The sequence below is a fragment of the Myotis nattereri genome (assembly GCF_964212035.1).
Source record: "Myotis nattereri genome assembly, chromosome: 4".
Lineage (NCBI taxonomy): Eukaryota > Metazoa > Chordata > Mammalia > Chiroptera > Vespertilionidae > Myotis > Myotis nattereri.
The window spans coordinates 88,005,639-88,027,762 of record NC_138079.1 but is presented as its reverse complement, the minus strand read 5'-3'; the positions used below and the strand labels follow the sequence as shown (position 1 = coordinate 88,027,762).

Below are 22,124 nucleotides of genomic sequence, written 5' to 3'. Positions count from 1 at the left end.
GTTTATTTAAAGGAGAAAAGAATGCCAAGTACAATAAATGTGAAAGGCAGAATTCATTTCTGCAATTATTTATATTTCATGATTAATATGAAATAGAGTTCAAATAAAATATTTATACTAAGTAAAACCTGTCAACTACACTTAGTCCCTATGCCCACCTCACACCTGTATTAACATCTGTGGGCATGAGATGGCAGTGTTGTACACACTGTTTAGCTAAAGCATATACCACATTAAAAAAAAAAAAAAAAAGTCCAGAGGAAGCTAATGGGTGGTACATGTAACAATCAGGTACAGGCACAGGTACATGTAACAATCAGGAAGTAATCTTGCCAGACCAGGCATAAAATATAAACAGATCATAGATGCTTCATCGTTATTCTTCTGGAATAATGATAAATAGCAAATATGAACCAAATACAATACAGTATAATGAAGTCATAATAAAAACATCAGCAAATTATTTTGCAAAGCTTGAATCATAATTGGTTAGTAAAAAGCAATACAGAGAATACTAGTGTTCCTGAAAGGTTTTGTATAGATCCCACTTTTATAAGCTAAAAAGTTTTCTAGTAATTAACTATGTTAGAATCAAGTACTGTTTTTCTATAAGTCAGTACTAATAAATAGCCTTCTAAAATATGGTAGTAAGATTGGGGAATCAAACCCCCAACCTGGATGTGTGCCCTGAGGGGGAATCAAGCCCAAGACCCTTCGATGTACGGGATGACACTCCAACTAATTGACCCACATTGGCCAGAGCAGAAATGGAAAATTTTTAATGGAAAAATTTTTTAATAGAACTGAAAAATACAATATCTGAAATAAAAATTTCCTAGATTGGTTTAACAGTATATTAGAGACTACAAAGGGAAAGGTCAGGGAACTTGCAGTGAGGGCAGTAAAGAACAGAGAGAGAAAAAACAGCAGAGCAAAATAAACCCAAAACAAGCAGAAGGAAGGAAATGATTAATATTGGAGCAGGAATCAATGGAATTAAAAACAAAACAATAGAGAAATTTTATAAAACCAAATGCTTGTTGGTTGAAAAGATTAATAAAATTGAAAAACCTCTAGCAATACCGACAATGGACAAAAGAGAGAGAACACAAGTTTCCAAAATAGGAATGAAAAAGGAGATATCACTGTAGACCTCACACACATTAAGAGAATAGGAAGAAAGAACTTTAAACATACTATGCACATAAGTGCAACCTTGATAAAAATCAATCAATTTGCCAGCACCAGTTTGGCTCAGTGGATAGAGCGTCGGCCTGCGGACTGAAGGGTCCCGGGTTCGATTCCAGTCAAGGGCATGTACCTTGGTTGCGAGCACATCCCCAGTGGGGGGTGTGCAGGAGGCAGCTGATCCATGTTTCTAACTCTCTATTCCTCTCCCTTCCTCTCTGTAAAAAAATAAAATAAAATATATTTTTAAAAAATCAATCAATTCCTTTGAAAAAACACAAATTACCAAACTCACCCAATAGGAAAAATAGATAACCTGAATATTCCTATATTAATTTTTTAAAATATATATTTTATTGATTTTTTTACAGAGAGGAAGGGAGAGGGATAGAGAGCTAGAAACATCGATGAGAGAGAAACATTGATCAGCTGCCTCCTGCACACCCCCTACTGGGGATGTGCCTGCAACCAAGGTACATGTCCGTGACTGGAATCGAACCTGGGACCCTTCAGTCCCCAGGCCGACGCTCTATCCACTGAGCCAAACCAGCTAGGGCCCTATATTAATTTTTTAAATTTAATCTGCAGGGTATTGTGGGTTGTTGTGATTGTTGTTGTTGTTTCTTTAAAAAAAAAGAACCTTTTGGGGGAAAAATTTCTAGGTCAAGATGATTTCGCTGGAGAATTCTACCAAACATTTAGGGAAGAATTAACAGAATTAACATCTATTTTATACACACTCTTCTAGAAAATAGAAAAGGAATGAACACTTCCCAATTCATTTTATAAAGCCAGCATTACCCTGTTACCAAAACTAAACAAAGATAGTACAAAAATGAAAACTGCAGATCAGTATCTCAGGAACTGAGGCACAAAAATCCTTAATAAAATATTAGCAAATCAAATCCAGTAATGTATAAAAAGATTGTACATCATGAGCAAGTGGGATTTATTCCAGGTATGCAAGATGAGTTCAACATTAGAAAATCAATCAATTTAACCCTCTATATTAGTTGGGGAGCACAGGAGACTTGATTGAAAAGTTTGTAAGGAGGACATTCTGAGAAAAGGGAAGTGTGTGGAAGGCCGCCTGCCCTGTTTATCAGAATTCCGACTTAAGGGAGACAGGGGAGTGTCGAAGGCGGTGCCCCTAATTATTCCTTGACCTTTCCAAACAAGCCTGTGCATGTGCAGACCCCCAGGTGTTTACTGGAATCCCTATGCTTCATCCCGGGATGCCCTTGCCTAGAGGACAATGTAAACACGTGTGTCCTCCCAAGATTACTCACCAACTGATCGTATCTAAAGGTAAAAACTGCAATAAAAGGCTAACAGGCAGGCAATGGAGGCTGCCTGGCTGCGATCAGTCAGGCCGTCCCTTAGCACACTCCCCCACAGTCAAACTGTGTCAGAGTAATCTGTTCATCTGTCGTTCAAGGGTTGCTGGTCAGCCTCAGCATATATTAACAGTCTAAAGAAGGAAAACCACATGATTGTATCAACTGATGCAGAAAAAGCATCATGAAAAGATGTTCACCATCACTAATCACTGGGGAAATGCAAATCAAAACTACAACGAGATACCACCTTATACCCATTAGAATGACTGCTATAAAAAACAAACAAACAAAAAAACAATAAAAATGTAGAGAAATTAGAACCCTTGTGCCCTATTGATGGGAATCTAAAATGGGACAGCCACTGTGGAAAACAGTATGGTGGTTCCTCATAAAATTAATTCATTGGGCAGTGACAGCAGTGGCTAGGAAAAGCGGTCAACTGGTATCCACAGAACAAGTTATCCTAGCCACTTATTAAATTTCTTCTCTGCTGAGGTCACCCTTTGGTGAACATTCACATGGGACACAGATGTCTTCACATTTTACGTCCATTCAGAGAGGTCCACAAATCTCTTCCCCAGACTTCCCTGTCACCAATTTTTAAATCATGCTTCTTCCAAGTCCCTGACTACCCAGCCAAACCATTGGCCACAGCCCATAAATTGGTATATAATTACTCATCAGGCCATTTCTCCTTCCAAGCAAAGTATATTACGAGTAACCAGATTCCTTGCTTGACATTCTGCCTGCTGGGGGAGTCTCTGTTACCACTGTCTTTTAGGGAAGTCCCAGAAAGGAGCTGTAAAACTGCAGCTGTTCACTTTTCGGTGGTGCCTGCATAGCCGTCTGTAAACCAGGCCCAAGCTGTCTCTTCCTCTGTTAGCTGATCACAGGAAACGTTCCATGAGTTGTTCCTTCCCGCAAAGGAACAGGCTGTGAGAAGAAGGTAGTGTAGCAGGAATGGGCATCATGGATCTTTGGGCCACTTGTTCCTGTAATTTACTTGTGTCTCCAGGGCCTGCTGGGACTGAAGTCATTCTAGTTCTAGAAGAAAAGAGGGGTGGAGGGCATGGGTCCTGAAGACAGTCAGTGGCTTGTAAGGGAACTGCCTCAGGGGAGACCATCACAGTTTCACCGGGCAATGCAGGGTAGATCTCCAGAGACAGGGACAGACAGGCTGCTTCTGCTGGCAAAGAGGATTCAACAAGGTTTAGGAGCTCACCATCCAGACTTCCTCAGGGTGTTCTCACATTTCCATTCCAAGTTTCAGGACACCACTCCTTCTTCATCAATGCCCTCATTTGTCAGTTTGCGTTGCAATTCAGCCACTTACGTGAGATTCTGAGTTCAATTTTTAGCTATTTGAAGCTACACAGCTACTGACATTAAAGACTCGGGATGGATAGACTTAGAAACCTTTCAGGTCATTAGACAATGCTTGAGCTGGGAATTTGAATCCTTTGAGCTCATCCTTTTCTTTCCCCCACTTTGTCCAGTGACATTAGGATCAACCAGTCAATCTATCTCATCATATTCATTAATTTGACAAAAATGTTAAATGATAGCAAATACATGGTTACCCAGATTCTTGCCTCTTATAAGTGTTTAACTAGAAGTATCCAATGATGACATTTTGCATATTTCTATTTTTGTACTGTTACTACTACTCTCTTTACTACTGGAAATATTCTAGGCAGTTAGGCAGACGTGAGCAGAGCCAGGACAATGGGCCAGGTACAGAAACGCACCCCAGCAGAAAGCCCCAGATGCCTAGTAAAGGGCAGAACTGGGAAAACAAGAACCTTGCCCCTAGCATATTGATGCTCATGCAGTTTAGACCCCCCTGATCTTTTCCTCCCTAAAGATAACATCTAGCCTGGCCAGTATGGCTCGGTGGTTGAGGTTTGACCCATGAGCCAAGAGGTCACTGGTTCAATTCCTAGTCAGGGACACATGCCCAGGTTATGGGCTAGATTCCTGGTAGGGGGTGTGCTAGAGGCAGCTGATCAATGATTCTCTCTCATCATTGATGTTTCTGTCTCTCCCTTCCTCTCTGAAATCAATAAAAATATTTTTTAAAATTATTTTTAAAAAAAAGAAAAATCAATGGAAAAAATATCCTCAGATGAGGGTTAACAACAACAGCACAAAGAAGGAGGAGTCCCAGCCCCACATCAAGCCCCCCAGCCCAGGGTTCCAGTGCCAGGAAGAGAAGTCCCTATAAATTATAAAAGTTATAAAAACCAGCGGGGATTATGGCTTAGTGACGCAGAGTGCAGCTGGAATCCCAGGCATTCCTCTTTTTTTAAAATATTTTTACTGATTTTATTATTATTCACCCGAGGATATTTTTCCATTAATTTTTAGAGAGTAGAAGAGAGAGAGAGAAATACCGATGTGAGAGAAGCACATCTATTGGTTGCCTCTTGCATGAGCCCTGACCAGGGCCTGGACCAGGTAGGAGCCTGAATTCAAAGTACATGCCCTTAACTGGAATCGAAACTGGGATTCTTCAGTCCTCAGGCCGATGCTCTATCCACTGAGCCAAACCAGCTAGGGATGTTTTTATCGATTTTAGAGAAAGAGGAAGGGAGAGGGAGAGGGAGAGGGAGAGAGAAACATTGATCGGCTGCCTCCTGCATGCTCCCTACTGGGTATTGATCCCTCGATTTGGGCATGTGCACTGACGCAGAATCAAACCAGCAACCTCTTGGTGCACGGGTGCTCAACCAACTGAGCCACGCTGGCCAGGGCCCAGGCATTCCTCTTAAAGGGCCCAAGCAGACTTACTTTGACTCATTTGCTTTGAGCTCCAGCACTGGGGCAGCAGCTAGAAAGGCACCAGGGACCTAGGGGAGGTACTGAGTTGTCTGGCATTGGGGTGAAAGCTGCTAGAGGCAGCTTTGTCCCAGACAGGAGTGCTGGAAGAGGCCTTTCTCCACAGAGCCCACAGGCAGGTACCACATGGGAGTCTCCATCAACCTAGCTAACCCTATTTGCCCCGCCCTGGTGATTCCCTGAGACCCTGCCCCACCCAAATTTCGGGCCCACCCAAGCTGTTTCTAGTGGCTTTTCCATCCAAATGGCCTCTCTTCAGATTTTCTTAAAATCTCTCAAATCTGGTCTCTGTGTACCGTGTACCTCTTGGTAAGTGGTCCCAGGCCTGGCACTAGCAGCACCTGGCCTTGGTTCACAGCTTGGCCTCTCCTAGACACCTCCAAGTCCAGCATAAGTAGCAGCCATCTGCAGATCACTCTGTAGCTTGTGCCACTTGGCCCCAGGAAGGGCACAGGTGGTGGCTGACCATGTACCTTCCGGGAGGCCTCAGAGCCAGTGCACCCAGTGGACAGCTATAGACCACACCAGATTACAACCCTTGCACCTCCATAAATGACACACTCAAGGGGTGAACTCAGCAAGCACCAAAGTCCTATTGAAGCAAGTCCTGCTCTGTAGGGCCAGCCCCTGCACAACAGTAACTCTGCTGTAGTTGCAGTTGGCCCTCACTCCTCACGGCCCATCAGTCGTAGGGTCAATTCCTCCCAGTGATGTGCCAACAGCAACCAAACCTCAACTACAACAGGACAGTGTACAGAGCCTACACAGGGGTGCACCTGGAGCACCCAGGTCAGGTGACTAGGGGGCGCCCTATAGGACACCTACTAGACAAGGCCACTCTACCAAGTCCAGGAGATGTAGCAGCTCTACCTAATACATAGAAACAAACACAGGGAAACAGCCAAAATGAAGAGACAAAGAAATAAGTCACAAATGACAGAACAGGAGAAATCTCCAGAAAAAGATGCTCAAGGATCTTACTGAGAACTTCAACAGCATAAAAAAAAGACATGGAAAGCATAAAAAAGAGCCAGTCAGAAATGAGGATATACTAACTGAAATGAAGAATAAATTACAGGGAATCAGCAGTAGAGTAGATGCAGCAGATAATTAAATCAGTGATTTGGAATATCAGGAAGTAGAAAATACCCAATTAGCCCTGACCGGTTTGGCTCAGTGGATAGAGCATTGGCCTACGGACTGGAGGGTCCCAGGTTCGATTCTGGTCAAGGGCATGTACCTTGGTTGTGGGCACATCCCCAGTAGGGGGTGTGCAGGAGGCAGCTGATCGATGTTTCTCTCTCATCGATGTTCCTAACTCACTATCCCTCTCCCTTCCTCTCTGTAAAAAATCAATAAAAAAATATTTATTAAAAAAAAATCCAATTAGAACAGCAAAAAGAAAAAATGATTTTAAAAAATGAAGATAGCCGAAACCAGTTTGGCTCAGTGGATAGAGCGTCGGCCTGCGGACTGAAAGGTCCCAGGTTCGATTCCGGTCAAGGGTATGTACCTGGGTTGCGGGCACATCCCCAGTAGGAGATGTGCAGGAGGCGTCTGATCGATGTTTCTCTCCCATCGATGTTTCTAACTCTCTATCTCTCTCCCTTCCTCTCTGTAAAAAATCAATAAAATATATTTTTTTAAAAAAAGAAGATAGTGGCTCTAGCTGGTTTGGCTCAGTGGATAGAGGGTCGGCCTGCAGACTGAAGGGTCCTGGGTTCGATTCCAGTCAAGGGCACATGCTCCAGTTGTGGCTCGATCCCCACAAAGGGGCGTGCAGGAGGCAGCTGATCAATGATTCTCTGTCATCATTGATGTTTCTCTCTCTCCCTCTCCCTTCCTCTCTGATATCAAAAAATATATATATTTTAAGCCGAAACCGGTTTGGCTCAGCGGATAGAGTGTCGGCCTGCGGACTGAGGGGTCCCGGGTTTGATTCCGGTCAAGGGCATGTACCTGGGTTGCGGGCACATCCCCAGTGGGAAGTGTGCAGGAGGCAGCTGATCGATGTTTCTCTCTCATCGATGTTTCTAACTCTCTATCTTTCTCCCTTCCTCTCTGTAAAAAATCAATAAAATATATTTAAAAATATATATACATATATATATATTTTAAATGAGGATAGTGTAAGGAGCCTCTAGGAAAACTTCAACAGTAACAACATTCCCATCATGGGGGTGCCGGAAGGAAAAGAGAGAGAGAGAGAGAGAGAGAGCAAGAAATTGAAAACCTATCTGTCAAGCTGCTAAAAAAAATAAATAATTACATTATATGAATGCAGTAGTGACAATTTACTTAACACCTTCCACATTTGGCACATACAGCCCATGTTACACATTTAATTTTCTCTAGGATGTCACTTACCCCTACTTTATAGATTAGAAAATTGAGTCAAAAAAGTTGAGTAACTTGTGATAACCAAGACTAGTAAAATAAAATATGCAAATAGATTGCCTCTAGAGGAATCAAGGGGATCCTTCTGTTTTGCTTTGTCTAATGCCTGAGAGGATGTTTGTGGAGATGCCTAATTTAAAACTCTGATATTTGTTAATTGTGGAGTTTTTGTATTAACTTTGATTTTTAAAAAATATTGCATTAAAATATTGCATTCTGGCAGGGTTTTTCAGTGGTCAGAGCATTGGCCCACGGACTGAAGGGTCTCGGGGTTCAATTCCTGGTCAAAGGCACGTAGCTTGGTTGCAGGTTCAATTCTCAGCCCTAGTCAGGGCTTGAGCAGGAGGCAACTAATTGATCTGTCTCTCTCACTTCAATGTTTCTCTCTTTGCCTCTATCCCCTTCCCTTCTACTCTCTCTAAAAATCAGTGGAAAAAATATCCTCACTCCTCAGGTGAGGATTAAAATATGTACATATATAATTGATCTCAATTATTGAATTTTTAGTGCCCCTTAAACTTTTCACCTCAGGAAAGTGAGAGTCTTTCCACTCCCCATTTCCCTACCTGTAAGTAGAGGCCTGATATTCTACAATCTTCATCTCTGTTCATGTTTGGATTCTAGTTTTGCAGTGTTTACCAGTATGTGACCTTGGACAAGTTACTTAACTTTTTGACTCAATTTTCTAATCTATAAAGTAGGGCTAAGTGACATCATCTCTAACGGTAGTTAAATAAATCTGCATGCACAGCAAGTAACATCATGAATCTTCTTCTACTGTGTTGTGCTATTACTCAAACTTATATAGATGCTTTTGTGATTATCAAATATACAAACCTATGTAATATCATGCAGCTGTTAATGAGGAATCTCTATTTGTATTGATATGGTACAATCTCCAAGGTACCTAAAGTATAACACATGCAGCATTGTGTATTATCCATTTTTTTTTTAGCTTTTTTTAAAAATATATTTTATTGATTTTTTACAGAGAGGAAGGGAGAGGAATAGAGAGTCAGAAACATCGATGAGAAAGAAACATCAATCAGCTGCCTCCTGCACACCCCACACTGAGGATGTGCCCGCAACCAAGGTACATGCCCCTGACCGGAATCGAACCCTGGACCCTTCGGTCCGCAGGCCAACGCTCTATCCATTGAGCCAAACCGGTGTTGGCTAGCATTGTGTATTATAAATTGCCATTTTGTGTGGAGAAAAAATGCTTTTATTTATACATATATATTTATTTATAAATTCAGAAAGCATCTGGGGGAATTCAAAGCATCCAAAGGTAACAGTGCTTGTCTGGTGGAAGTTACAACAGAGGGAGGAAGACTTAACTTTTTACAATATACCCTTTGGCACCTTTTGAATAACTTTTATTATTATCTATAAAAATGAAATATAAAGCGTTACTAAATACCTCATACTTGGGGAACTAGAAATTAGAAAACAATTGTGGACATCGTTCAGAATTTTTCTCTTAAAAATAGAGTCCTCTTGCCTAGCTTGTGTGGCTCTGTGGTTGAGGGTCGACCCATGAACCAAGAAGTCACCAGTTTGATTCCTAGTCAGGGCACATGCCTGGGTTGCAGGCTCGATCCTCAGTAAGGGGGCATGTAGGAGGCAGCGGATAGGTGTTTCTCATTAATGTTTTTATCTTTTTATCCCTCTTTCTCTCTCTCTAAAATCAATAAAAACGTATTTTTTAAAAGTAGAGTCCTCTCACAGGCTGGACACCATTGTCGAATCAAGTTTGAGTTTTCAAACCTGACTTAAGGGCCTAAGAAAGGCCTCAGCAGTGTGTTCTGAGTCTGAAAGGTGAACTGACTCTTGCTTCACCTCAAATGCCATGGCACCAATCCTGTAGCTTTCTGAAAGCATCTAGCACTTTCTACCTTGCATTTATCACTTCATTTTCCCTAGCCTAACACACCTAGGACACTGGGCGAGGGTCCTGTCAAGGTGAGAAACGTCTGCCCTGGCTGGTGTGGCTCAGTTGGTTGAGCATCGTCCCATGTACCTACAGGTCACCGATTCAATTCCTGGCCAGGGTACGTGCCCAGGTTTCGGGTTCAATCCCTCGTTGAGACACGTATGGGAGGCAACTGATAGGTGTTTCTCACATTGATGTCTCTCTCTCTCTCTCTCTCTCTTCCTCTCCCTGCCTCTCTCTCTTAATCGATAAAAACACATTTTAAAAAAGAAACATCCAAACCTAAAGAATTAATTTTTATGAGCTTATTTGAGACAAATTAACAACATACACCAGGAAGTAAGATCTCAACAGACTGAGAAAGGCTCCGGAGAATGGCAGTGTTGCAGCTTATTTTATACATCATAATTAAAGGAGGATAATAAGGAGGGTTACTTAAAACCCACTGGTGTTAGACTAATAAGGTGGAAGAAAGCATAGCAGGGAACTCTCTAGGATTGGATAAAAGGTAAAATGGAGAAACATATATTTCTTTTACATTGGTGGGTACAGGATAGTTAATAATTAACATTTAGCCCTGGCTGGTTTGGTTCAGTGGACAGAGTTGGCCTGCGGACTGAAAGGTCCTGGGTTCGGTTCTGGCTCAGGGCTCATGCCCAGGTTGCAGGTTCAGTCCCCAGTGTGGGGTGTGCAGGAGGCGGCTGATCAGTGATTCTCTCTCAGCATTGATGTTTCTCTCTCTCCCTCCCTCTCCCTTCCCCTCTGAAATCAATACAAATATATTTTATGAAAATAATTAACATTTATATCACCCTAGTTGATGTGACTCAGTTCGTTGGGTGTCGTCTGGTGCACTGAAAGGTTACTGGTTCGATTCCAGGTCAGGGCACTTGTGGATATTGTGGGCTTGATCCCAGTAGGGGGTAGTGTGCAGAAGGCAGCCCATCAATGTTTCTCTCTCATGCTCTCCCTCTCTCTCTCTAGAAAAAGAATATATATTTTTAGTTTTTATTGATTTCAGAGAGGGAGAGGAAGAGAGAAACATCAATGCCTCCCACCCCACCCCTATTGGGGATAGAGCCTGCAACTTGGGCATGTGCCCTGTCCCGGAATGGAACCGTGACCTCCTCAACCACTGAGTACTGGCCGGGCTCTCTATAAAAATATTTTTAAAATAAAAACTTATAGCATACAGAGATGATATTCAGGGAACAAGATAATGAGGGGTTCTTTGGTCTCTTGCTCTGGTGCCAGCAGTTATGCCTTCCAGGGGTAGGAAAATACATTTCTAAGCTATATCTTAGCTGCATGAGAACAAGGGACAGAGCTCACTCAGGTAGAGACTGACCTTGGCTAAGGGAGCCATGTAGGCCTGGGATGACGACCAGCGCTGACCTGCACGGTTGGAATTTGTGATCAGACCATCCTAGGTGGTGACTTTTGGTCACTGAGCTTGTCAGACCGACCATGTGGCCCGCCTGAGCTCGACCGATTTCTTGCACAGCCCCCTTTCCCCTCACAGCCCTCATCAGATTCATTCAAGTACCCACAGAGGACCTGGAACATTGTCAAGCACAGAGTGTATAACCCAGAAAACGCAGGTAACAGGCATAAAAGCAGGGGAGGGAGCAAGGCCAACCGCGGGAATGGGAGCGGGAGAAAGCCCACCCTACATCCTGCGGGCAGAGGCCCCAGGAAAGAGACCCCCCTCTCGGGTAACGCGCAGACCCAGCCCCAGACCCGGCGCACAAATCGGTCCGCGGACCTAGAACGGACGGGCTGGTAACACTAGCCCTGCCCGCCACGCTGCCCGGGGACAGGAACCTTCCGGGCGCAATGGCGCAGGGGCCCCGGCGCGAGGGGGCGGGGCCGCAGGACTGCGACCCAATGAGCGGAGGCGCCGGCGGACCCGCGGCCCAATGGCGGCGGCGCGTAGGCACGCAGGGGGCGGGCGGGCGCGCCCGACTCTTCCAGAAGACCCGGAGAGCGCCTCGCGGCCCGGCTGAGCCAGCGTCGGTCTTTCCCTCTTCTGCGGGCTCCACTATGGCGGCCGTGAAGAGCCTGAACCCGAAAGCCGAGGTGGCCCGAGCCCAGGCAGCGTTGGCAGTCAACATCAGCGCGGCCCGGGGTCTGCAGGACGTGCTGAGGACCAACTTGGGGCCTAAGGGCACCATGAAGATGTAAGGCGGGGCTGGAGGGGAGGGCCGGGCGGGCCCGCGCTGCGCTCACCGCCGCGGGCCGCATGCCGCATGCCCCGAGTGGTGGTCTCCAGCCCGCCTGGCCCCCGGGCCTCCGTGCGCCGCTGCAGTCCCTTTTCCCGCGTTCTCCCTGGTCGGGCCTGTATCCTGCTCCGGCCATTGCCTCTCGTAGTCGGTGCCGTCTCCGCGGGGAACAAAGCTGCCCGCGTGCGCGGCGGCCGTCCCTCGTGCTTTGGGGCTTGCGCGACCCCGGGGACTCGGCAGACGTGTTCAGCAGGGAGGGGGGGCACTGCACCATTCCTGATGCCTCCCGGGAGGAGGGAACCAACCCTGTGGCCCCGGCGCCGGAGGACTGGGTTTCGCGGGGTCCCTTTGGTCTCCGTGGAAAAAGTCACACGGGTTCATTTCTGCCCCTCGAACAGGCTTGTGTCTGGAGCTGGAGACATCAAGCTCACTAAAGATGGCAATGTGCTGCTGCATGAAATGGTGAGCGGTCCGCGCCGTCTGGGTTCTCCATAGGGCGTTGGGTTTGTGGGAAGATCTGTAATGTTTATTCTCGATGTAGGAGGACATCGTATTCTCATCAGGTAGTTTTCCAGACAATGCAGGAAGTAGGAAAGAAATGTGATCAGTCATAGTAGCTACAGTACAGTACAGTACAGTACCGTACCGTGCAGTGAGGAGCCCTGGAGACTTGACGGGTAGCCTGTTCCTCCAAAGCCTTCCCATCCAGTAATGTGGCATCCACTGGTGGTCTTGGCCAGCAGGGCTGTTCATTGTTTGGATCGTGCCAAGTGATCCTGGAGAAGGCACACGGGTCCTCGCTTTGTCATAAGGAGGCTTGCATGGGTTTGAAACTATTAGGTACTGTACTTGTTCGCTCTATCACTTGGAGTACACGTTAACTGAGCCTCAGATTTCCTTCCCAGGAAATTAGAGATGATCTTGAGAAGTAAACCGATTTATCTATGAAAAGGTTTTAGTTGTCAGGAACTGACAGTGCAAAATAACTAAAGGAATACGTAGCTGAACCCTTGGGCAATTTGGGTACATAGCACTTAAAAGGAGGCCTTTCTCACATTTTAAGGTATATTTGGATTGTTTTAAAGTTACTTAATTTTGTCTTTTTCTACTTTTCAGCAAATTCAACACCCAACAGCCTCCTTAATAGCCAAAGTAGCGACAGCCCAGGATGACATAACGGGTGACGGTACCACGTCCAATGTCCTAATCATTGGAGAACTGCTGAAACAGGCGGATCTCTACATTTCTGAAGTATACATGATTCTTGTGTTTTTGTGATATTTTATTATGTATAAGAAATAATATGGGTTTTATTTCTACAAATTCATTGATGCATTAATAGTGGCTGAGGCCATAGCAGAATGTGAAGAGCAGGGGGGCTTAAGTCTGGAAACCAGAGTCTTTATCTTCGTCTGACACAAAGTTATTGTGATTCTGGACAAGTTAAATCTTCCTTGGCCTGAAAGGTTTTCTTTTATCAAGTTGCATTGCATATATTATTTATATCTGTCTATGATGTAGGTTAATAATTGAGATCTAAAAATGGGATGTTTGGGACAACTTATAAGGAAAAAGCCAACCAAAAACTTAAATAAAAATTCTGCACCTTTTTTAGCCCAGAGTAGTTCTAAGATTAAAGCAAACCTCAATGAATACTAATCTGATGTCAGAAAGAACTTCTTGGGAAGACAGAGAAAGCAGACTCTTAGTTACCCTGTCTACTTTCTATTAGTAAATGATGTGAATTTATTTCAGATTACCTATAGGAAAGATAAAATGGTCTGTTGACTGCAAGTTGTTGTGACATGTTGAGTTTTTGTTGCTACTCCTTGCGGTTTGCACAGTGAACACCCAAGTGTGCTTTATAGTTCCCTTGGCTTTGACTCTGTGCTAGAGCAATGTCTGTTCTTTTCCTCTGCATTGAAAGGACTGTTTATCCTTTTAAATGTATTCATAAAGTCAGCACATTGTATTGTATTAAAGGATAGGAATGATCCAGAATAAATCTTCAAAAATATGCTTTATCATGAGCTATAGTGGCATCTAATTGAAGAACTCCAGGGTTAGTGGTGGTTTGTAATTGTCTTCATTATAGGGTCTTCATCCCAGAATAGTAACAGAAGGATTTGAAGCTGCAAAGGAAAAGGCACTTCAGTTTTTGGAACAAGTCAAAGTAAGCAAAGAGATGGACAGGGAAACACTCATAGATGTGGCCAGAACATCTCTGCGTACTAAAGTTCATGCGGAACTTGCTGATGTCTTAACAGAGGTATGTGTTGAATTAAAAGCCCCTGATTTTAGAAACATCAGTATACTTACCAATTTCAATTATAGATTGCTCTCTAAAGTCTTCATACATGAAAAAGTAGGTTCATTCCTGTGGCAGTGATAATCTGATCTGTGTCCTTAAAAAAGTAAAGTGAGAAATTCAAATAATCATATACCTGACCAGGTTATAAAGGTATAATCAGAGCTTTCATTAAGTTTTATAATTAGAGATTTTATTATTTAAAAGCTTACTGTTAACAATGTTTAACAGTGTTTTTAATAAAATAGGAGGGATGTCTGATTCTTTAGGTAATGACAAATTGAAGTTTAAGAAATATAAATGACTTCAGCCCTTTGCAAATGTATTCTATTAGCTCATAGAAAAAGACTTAGATCAGTTTGAAGGATGTTAAAGTCGAGAAACTGTAAACTCTGCAGAACAAGTAACACAAGCATCTTGACTTCTGCAAATCAAATTCATTTAATGGTTATACTCTTCTTGTAGGCTGTAGTTGATTCCATTTTGGCCATTAAAAAACAAGATGAACCTATTGACCTCTTCATGGTTGAGATCATGGAGATGAAACATAAATCTGAAACCGATACAAGGTAGGTGGTAGAATGCTATGAAATGCTTATGAAGTGTGTGTACAAATAGGCGCTTTATACAATACAATTTTTTGGCTGATTTTTGTGTGTGTCTTTGAATTAATACCTATTGCCTAGATGAGTATTTAATTGACTCTGTAATATTTACTTTTGAAGTTAATGGTATAATGTGTTTATAGTCAGAATGACTCAGAAAAGTGAGCTACATCGGTTGTTTGGCATTTATTGAACTGTTGGATACAAAACCTAATGGGAGACTGTTGGGGAATTATATATTTCAAAGATCTAGCTTGAAAACATTTTTTAAATAATTAGATATTGTAAGGAATATTTTTTTAAATGTTTTTTATTTTAGAGCGAGAGAGGAAGGGAGAAGGATAGAGAGATAGAAATATTGATGTGAGAGAAACATTGATCAGCTCCCTTCTGCACACCCTCACGAGGTATTGAGCCTGCAACCCTGACCAGGAATAAAACCGATGATCTCCTGGTTCATGGGTCAATGCTCAACCACTGAACCACGCCAGCCGGGCTGAAAGTCAATAACAATATAATGTGTTTTTTTATTTATTTCTTAGTTATAGTTAACAGACAATATTAGTTTCAGCTATGTCACATAGTAATTAGATGTTTATATATACCATAATTTTTAATGTATTTTAACAGCTTAATCAGAGGTCTTGTTTTGGACCATGGGGCACGGCATCCTGATATGAAAAAAAGAGTAGAAGATGCATACATCCTTACATGCAATGTGTCCTTAGAATATGAAAAAACGTGAGTTTATATTCTCTTACAAACGGAATCGAGAAACAGGGGAGCTTGATATTTTGGGCAAGTCACTTTGTGAGACTCAGTTTCTCCACTGTACAGACAATAATGCCTCAGATTGGGTTTGGGAGAATTCTAGGAATAAACTCGGAATATACCAAGGGCAGATCAGAATTACGTGGCTATTTGTTAAATAAAATAAACATTTTAACTCTCCCTCTCCCCTCATACTTTTATTTTTAATAGAGAAGTGAATTCTGGCTTTTTTTACAAGAGTGCAGAAGAGAGAGAGAAACTAGTAAGAGCTGAAAGAAAATTCATTGAAGATAGAGTTAAAAAAATAATAGACCTGAAAAAGAAAGTCTGTGGTGACTCAAAGAAAGGATTTGTTGTTATTAATCAAAAGGTGAGAATGAACTTTGCTTTATAAACTAGCTTGTATCATCCATTTTGATTTTTCAGGTGAAATATATTAAAACTAACTTTTTGTTGTTGTTGTTAATAGGGAATTGACCCATTTTCCTTAGATGCTCTTGCAAAAGAAGGCATAGTAGCTCTGCGCAGAGCGAAAAAAAGAAATATGGAAAGGTATGGCAGATAGCAGATCATCTGAGTGACGTGAATTTGTGCAAGTTAACTGAGATTATTCCTTCCCCCCCTCTATTTTTGCTTTTTTCTTTTGATGAAATACACATAATACAAAATATACCACTTTCCCCTTTTTTTAAAGTGTAAAAAATTCAGTGGCATTAAGTTGTATTCAGATTGTTGTGCAACCATCACTATTATCCATTTTCAGAACTTTTTCAGTATTGCAAACTGAAACTGTACCTATTAAACAGTAACTCCCCATTTCTCCTCCCTACTTCTACCCACACTCCTTCCCCTGTAAATACTGTTCTGTTGTCTCTGAATTTGGTACCCCATATAAGGCAATCATACAATAATTGCCCTTTTGTGTCTGACTTATTTCATTAAGCATAATGTTTTCAAGATTCATCCAGATTGTAATACGTATCAAAATTTCATTCCTTTTTAAGGACAAATATTCCATGGTATGGATAATATCACATCCTTATTTATCTATTTATCTGTCAGGAGACATTTGGGTTTCTACCTTTTGGCTATGATGAATAATGCCACTATGAACATTGGTTTATACTTGTTTTATTTTTAAAATATGTTTTTATTGATTTTAGAGAGTACGGGAGAGGGAGAGATAGAAACATTGAAGCATCAACATAGATCAGCTGCCTCCTGCACCCCCTTGCTGGGGTTGAGCCTGAAACTCTGGCATGTGCCCTGACCTGGTTACCTCTTGGTGCCTGTCTTGACGTTCAACCACAGAGCCACGTCTGCTGGGCTATACTTGTTTTATTTTCAAACAATGACGGAGTGTACATATATTTCCATGTCAGGAGACAGCATCAAAGGGTTTCAGAGAAATATGAGAAAGCTTTTGTTTATCTTTAAAAATCATATCAGAGCCCTAGCCAGCTTGGCTCAGTGGATAGAGCATTGGCCTGCGGACTGAAGGGTCCCGGGTTTGATTCCAGCCAAGGGCACATGCCTGGGTTATGGGCTCAATCACCAGTGAGGGGTGTGCAGGAGGCAGCCGATCAATGATTCTCTCTCATCATTGATGTTTCTATCTCTCCTCCCTTCCTCTCTGAAATCAATAAAGATATTTTAAAAAAATAAAAATCATATCAGAGAAGTATTTGCTGACTTGGGAAAAGTGGTTTAAATGGAGGATTAGGAGAAAAGACCAGTTTTTAGCCGGTTGGTGATAAATGGACAAGTTAAAATACATTTTAAAATATAATTTTAGTATGTAATTCTGAAAGATTTCTTCCTAAAAATAATCTTTTCTTTAAACATAACTGATAAAAATCACTTACATCTCCTTAAAATACTTCAATATTTCAGGCTGACTCTTGCTTGTGGTGGAGTAGCTCTAAATTCTTTTGATGATCTAAATCCTGATTGTTTGGGACATGCAGGACTTGTCTATGAGTATACATTGGTAAGTGTATTTTCTTTCCAAAGGTAATACTTTTTGGTTCATGAATTCTTCAGTAGTAAAAACTCATTCAAACTTGGGATCAGATTTATGCTTTATTTACACACATTTTGATGGTCCTTGTGTAGCAGTGATACTCTGATGGGAAAGTCACATTTCTCTTACGTGTGTGTGTGTGTTTGTTTTAAGAAATTACTTGAATGTAATTCGGTGTGTTTTCTGTGACTGTGCCATTTATCATTTTTTCTCTGATCATTCTTTGTACAACTATGTCCTGTTTTTCTGAAAATATTCTCTTTACATAGGGAGAAGAGAAGTTCACCTTTGTTGAGAAATGTAACAATCCTCGCTCTGTTACATTATTGGTCAAAGGACCAAATAAGCACACACTCACTCAAATCAAAGATGCAATAAGAGATGGCTTGAGGGCTGTTAAAAATGCTATTGATGATGGTAAGATCCTCACTTTATTCTAATTGTATTCTTTTTGCTATTCTGTAAGGCATGGCTGAATACTGTGTTCTTTTTGTCAGTAGCTTACACAGCCAGACACCATGCAAAAGTAGTCTTCCCTTTAAAATGACTATGATGGTATGCCAGGTTTTTTCATAGCATATCATTACTAAAAGTGGATACAAATAAATAGATTGTAAGAGCTTCCAAGTGCTAGTTAAATCAGATCATGTTATTTGATATGTTGCTTTCAAATGCAATATTAAAATTGCTGTCACACTGAATTTTCAAGAAATTAATGGTCTTCATGTTTGTGTGTTTTTATTTTTTTGAATATTTTTTATTGATTTCAGAGAGAAAGGAAGAGGGAGGGAGGGAGAGAGATAGAAACATCAATGATGAGAAAATCATTGATCGGCTGCCTCCTGCATGTCCCCCACTGGGGATCAAGCCTGCAACCTGGGCATGTTCGAACCCGGGACCCTTCAGTCTGCAGGCAGATGCTCTATCCACTGAGCAAAACTGGCCAGGGCCATGTATGTGTGTTTTAAAAAAAATTTGTTTTATAATTCCACAGTTTTCTTTGTAGCTGAGCATTTTCTCTCTTCTCCCCCTTCCTTCCCCACCCACCCAACAGGCTGTGTAGTTCCAGGTGGTGGTGCAGTGGAAGTGGCAATGTCACACGCCCTGGTGAAATACAAGCCCAGCGTAAAGGGCAGGGCCCAGCTTGGAGTGCAAGCGTTTGCTGATGCATTGCTCATTATTCCCAAGGTCTGACTTTTGTAACAGTCCATTTTCTAAAATGGAACAAAATGATTTCTGCTGATGAATGTGAAAGTTTTTTGATGTGGGTTTTTTTTCCCATAATGTGGATTTTGAGTAAGTTTGATCAGTTTTCTCCCTAACACTAGAACAGTGGTCGGCATACTGCGGCTCGCGAGGCACACGCGGCTCTTCGGCCCCTTGAGTGTGGCTCTTCCACAAAATACCGACTTCTGCGCATGGGCCACGAAGTTTCAATCGTATTGTATGTGCGTGCCCCCACATGGTATTTTGTGGAAGAACCACACTCAAGGGGCCAAAGGGCCAAAGAGCCACATGTGGCTCACGAGCCACAGTTTGCCGACCACTGCACTAGAACATCCAAATGTATTTGGTTTCCCTAGAAAGGAAACTTGAATATCTGAAGTTTCAAGTTGCAAGAGATAACTATTTTAAGAGGGTTTGCAGTGTATAGGGGATATACTTGAGTACAAGCTTGCTTTTTGTTTAAACTACAGTCGATATAATGATTTTCTATTGATTATTAATGGATATACTATTTATTTATTGTGCATTTGACTATCGGTTCTTAGGTCCTGTATTTTAAAGGATTAAATTTGCTTGCCTTTAGGTTCTTGCTCAGAATTCTGGTTTTGATCTTCAGGAAACACTAGTTAAAGTTCAAGCAGAACATTCGGAATCAGGTCAACTTGTGGGTGTGGACTTGAACACAGGTAAGAAAATGCAACTATTTCTAGGGGGAAAACTCAATAGTATAGGTGAGGTAAAGCCAGGAAGAATCAAAAGAATCTTGGGGAGTTACTTTGCAGTTTAATATTAGTCCTATCAGTGAACTCTGGGTTCTAAAATATAGTATAAAAACAGAATTACTAGATACAGTAATTAAGGGAATCAAATATATACATTTGAATAGTTTCAAAGAGTATGGATTTGTTGATGTTACTGAGTGGTGGTAGGTGGTTCAGGTTAATATTGAAAAGCTTCATAATAGGTTTACTCAACTTTTTATCAGGGACTATGATATGGAAATATAAAATAGATGATCATATTCACTGATGGAAAAAGGCTAAGGGTAGCAAATAATGCTGGAAGAGGGAACCAAATACAATGAAATACTTAAAGCCCTGGTCTTAGGCCAGTGTAAGAACACAAATTATGTAAGTACAATATAAGAGAACTGAGATCCAGTCAATATGTAAGACCTACTGTTGTCAGCAACCTTGTTTACATTTAATAAGAAGGGCTCTGGAATGAGGAAAATGATAAGCCCATTTTGACCAGATTATAGTTCAAGTGCTGTAATTTAATATGGACAAATGTGTCTAGAAAAACAAGATGTTCAAATATTTGGTAACGAAATAGAGCTTTCCTACCACTCAAGTCTTCTAAGCAGAGATCAGTCATTTATCAAAGATACTGTGCACAGGAATCATAAGATCATTCTGATCTTATGACCTGCTATATATGATTTTAAGACTACTGGATTACTTTTCAGGTGAGCCAATGGTAGCAGCAGAAGTAGGCGTATGGGATAACTATTGTGTAAAGAAACAGCTTCTTCACTCCTGGTAAGTTTGGGAAAGTCAAAACTAAAATAACCTTTAGGTAATTACAGTGGGGCCTTGACTTACGAGTTTAATTCGTTCCGTGACGGAGCTTGTAACTCAAATTACTCGTATGTCAAATCATAAAGTGAACGAGTGAGACACGTGATGCTGGGCTGATGTCACTGTTACGTTCGCTGCGCCAACTAGCAGTGGGGTATCTGAAGCTGGCTCGTAACCCGAATTTTAGTTCGCAACTCAAGACGGCTCGTATCTCAAAAAACTCGTTAGTCGGGACACTCGTAAGTCAAGGCCCCACTGTATACTCTTTTTATTTGGCATATTCTGTTTAATTCCCCCAACCCCTGCCCTCATCAAAATGTAAAAGAAAAAGTGCAAAAATGAAACTTTTATGTATGGAGGGGGAAAGGGAAATTTAATTGGATGTAATTTGCATGGATTAGTTGGAAATTGAGTTGAATTAGGGTTCATATCTGGAACCTGAGCCATCTGATTTTTCCCCCCCTTTCAGCACTGTGATTGCCACCAACATACTCCTGGTTGATGAGATCATGCGAGCTGGAATGTCTTCTCTAAAAGGTTGAATTGAAGCTTCCCCTGTACTACCTGAATCATGAAGACTCTACAGAGTGATCCTAAGAATACAGCTATGGAATTTTTGTCCTGGCTTCAAATGATTTTTAAAGGAATTTTCCCATCTGAAGAAAGGAGAGAGCAATGGCAACTACCTATTAAAATTCCAAAGTCTGAAATTATAATTACACTATTTTTTTTTAAATTGTACTCAGTGTATGCACAACTAGCAGGCTGTTTTCACCCAATATGCACAGAATATTTTGCTTTCGTTTCTGTGATATTAAAAAAAAAACACATTAGAAAAGCATATGGTATCTATCTTATTAAATATTCCTTGAAAAACAAATTTTAATGGTTTAATAATTTCTTCTAATGATGTATTTTAATTTATCCAATAATTCCCTATTGAGCATTTAAGATTAAAAATTTTATGCTAATATAAATAACACTTAAGTAACAGGGTTTTGAAAGCATCCCTGTTTCTTTAGTATCAATTGCTGTGAGTAAAATGATTGGATCTTTTAGTGGGACATTTCATGCTTTGAAGTAGCTTTGCTAAAATGCTCCCCAGGAAAGTTAAGTGGGAGTGGGTAGAAAGATGGGTGAACTAGAGGCAAGGGAGTTGAAAGAGCTGCACATTTATAAAATGCAAAAATTAAAATAGAGGAGACAGAGATTTGAAGGCATGGTGACAGGCCTAGTTGAGAAGAGATTTTCAGGTAGACCATACTGTATTTTCACACCCTGGACCTTTACTTATGCTGAAATACCCATCCCCAAACCTCCAGTGTCATCCCCCCCCCCCCAAATTATTTGACCATGTTTCCAAAAAATCATTTTTTATACAGGTCAGATGGTGTAAATGAACAGTCCTTGAAGGTGAAATTGTGTTGCTAAGTTTTGTATTTTGAGGACTTGGCTACAGTAAGTGTGCAATAAAAGTTTAACTTGAAACCTTTTCTGTCATCTTGCATTGGTATTCCAAGGCACAAAAGGGGTTGAATATAAAAGGGAAGGAAGTTAGTCCGAATGTTCACAGGATCATGAAGGGGATTCTGAAATTATATAGGGCCTCTTCACATTAACCCTGAGAAAATTGCTTTTTCTTAACCTGACCCCACCCCTTCCTGGGCTGGACTAATTACGCCCTCGGGT

The 22,124-nt window shown here is 41.5% G+C and overlaps 2 protein-coding genes across 2 annotated transcripts in view; one reads left to right on the top strand and one right to left on the bottom strand.

Annotated features, from left to right (window-relative positions):
* SEPTIN14 (septin 14) overlaps positions 1-22,124 on the bottom strand; it is a gene marked incomplete at both ends in the record, with an annotated part of 334,062 nt that overhangs the window by 115,815 nt on the left and 196,123 nt on the right.
* CCT6A (chaperonin containing TCP1 subunit 6A) lies at positions 11,611-21,923 on the top strand. Its single transcript, XM_081089832.1, has 14 exons — positions 11,611-11,879; positions 12,320-12,383; positions 13,038-13,172; positions 14,017-14,190; positions 14,695-14,798; positions 15,465-15,575; positions 15,816-15,975; positions 16,075-16,157; positions 17,499-17,595; positions 17,898-18,045; positions 18,683-18,816; positions 19,439-19,541; positions 20,324-20,396; positions 20,905-21,923. Exons 1-14 carry the CDS (start codon positions 11,743-11,745, stop codon positions 20,975-20,977), a joined length of 1,596 nt encoding a protein of 531 aa, XP_080945958.1. The 5' UTR covers positions 11,611-11,742; the 3' UTR covers positions 20,978-21,923.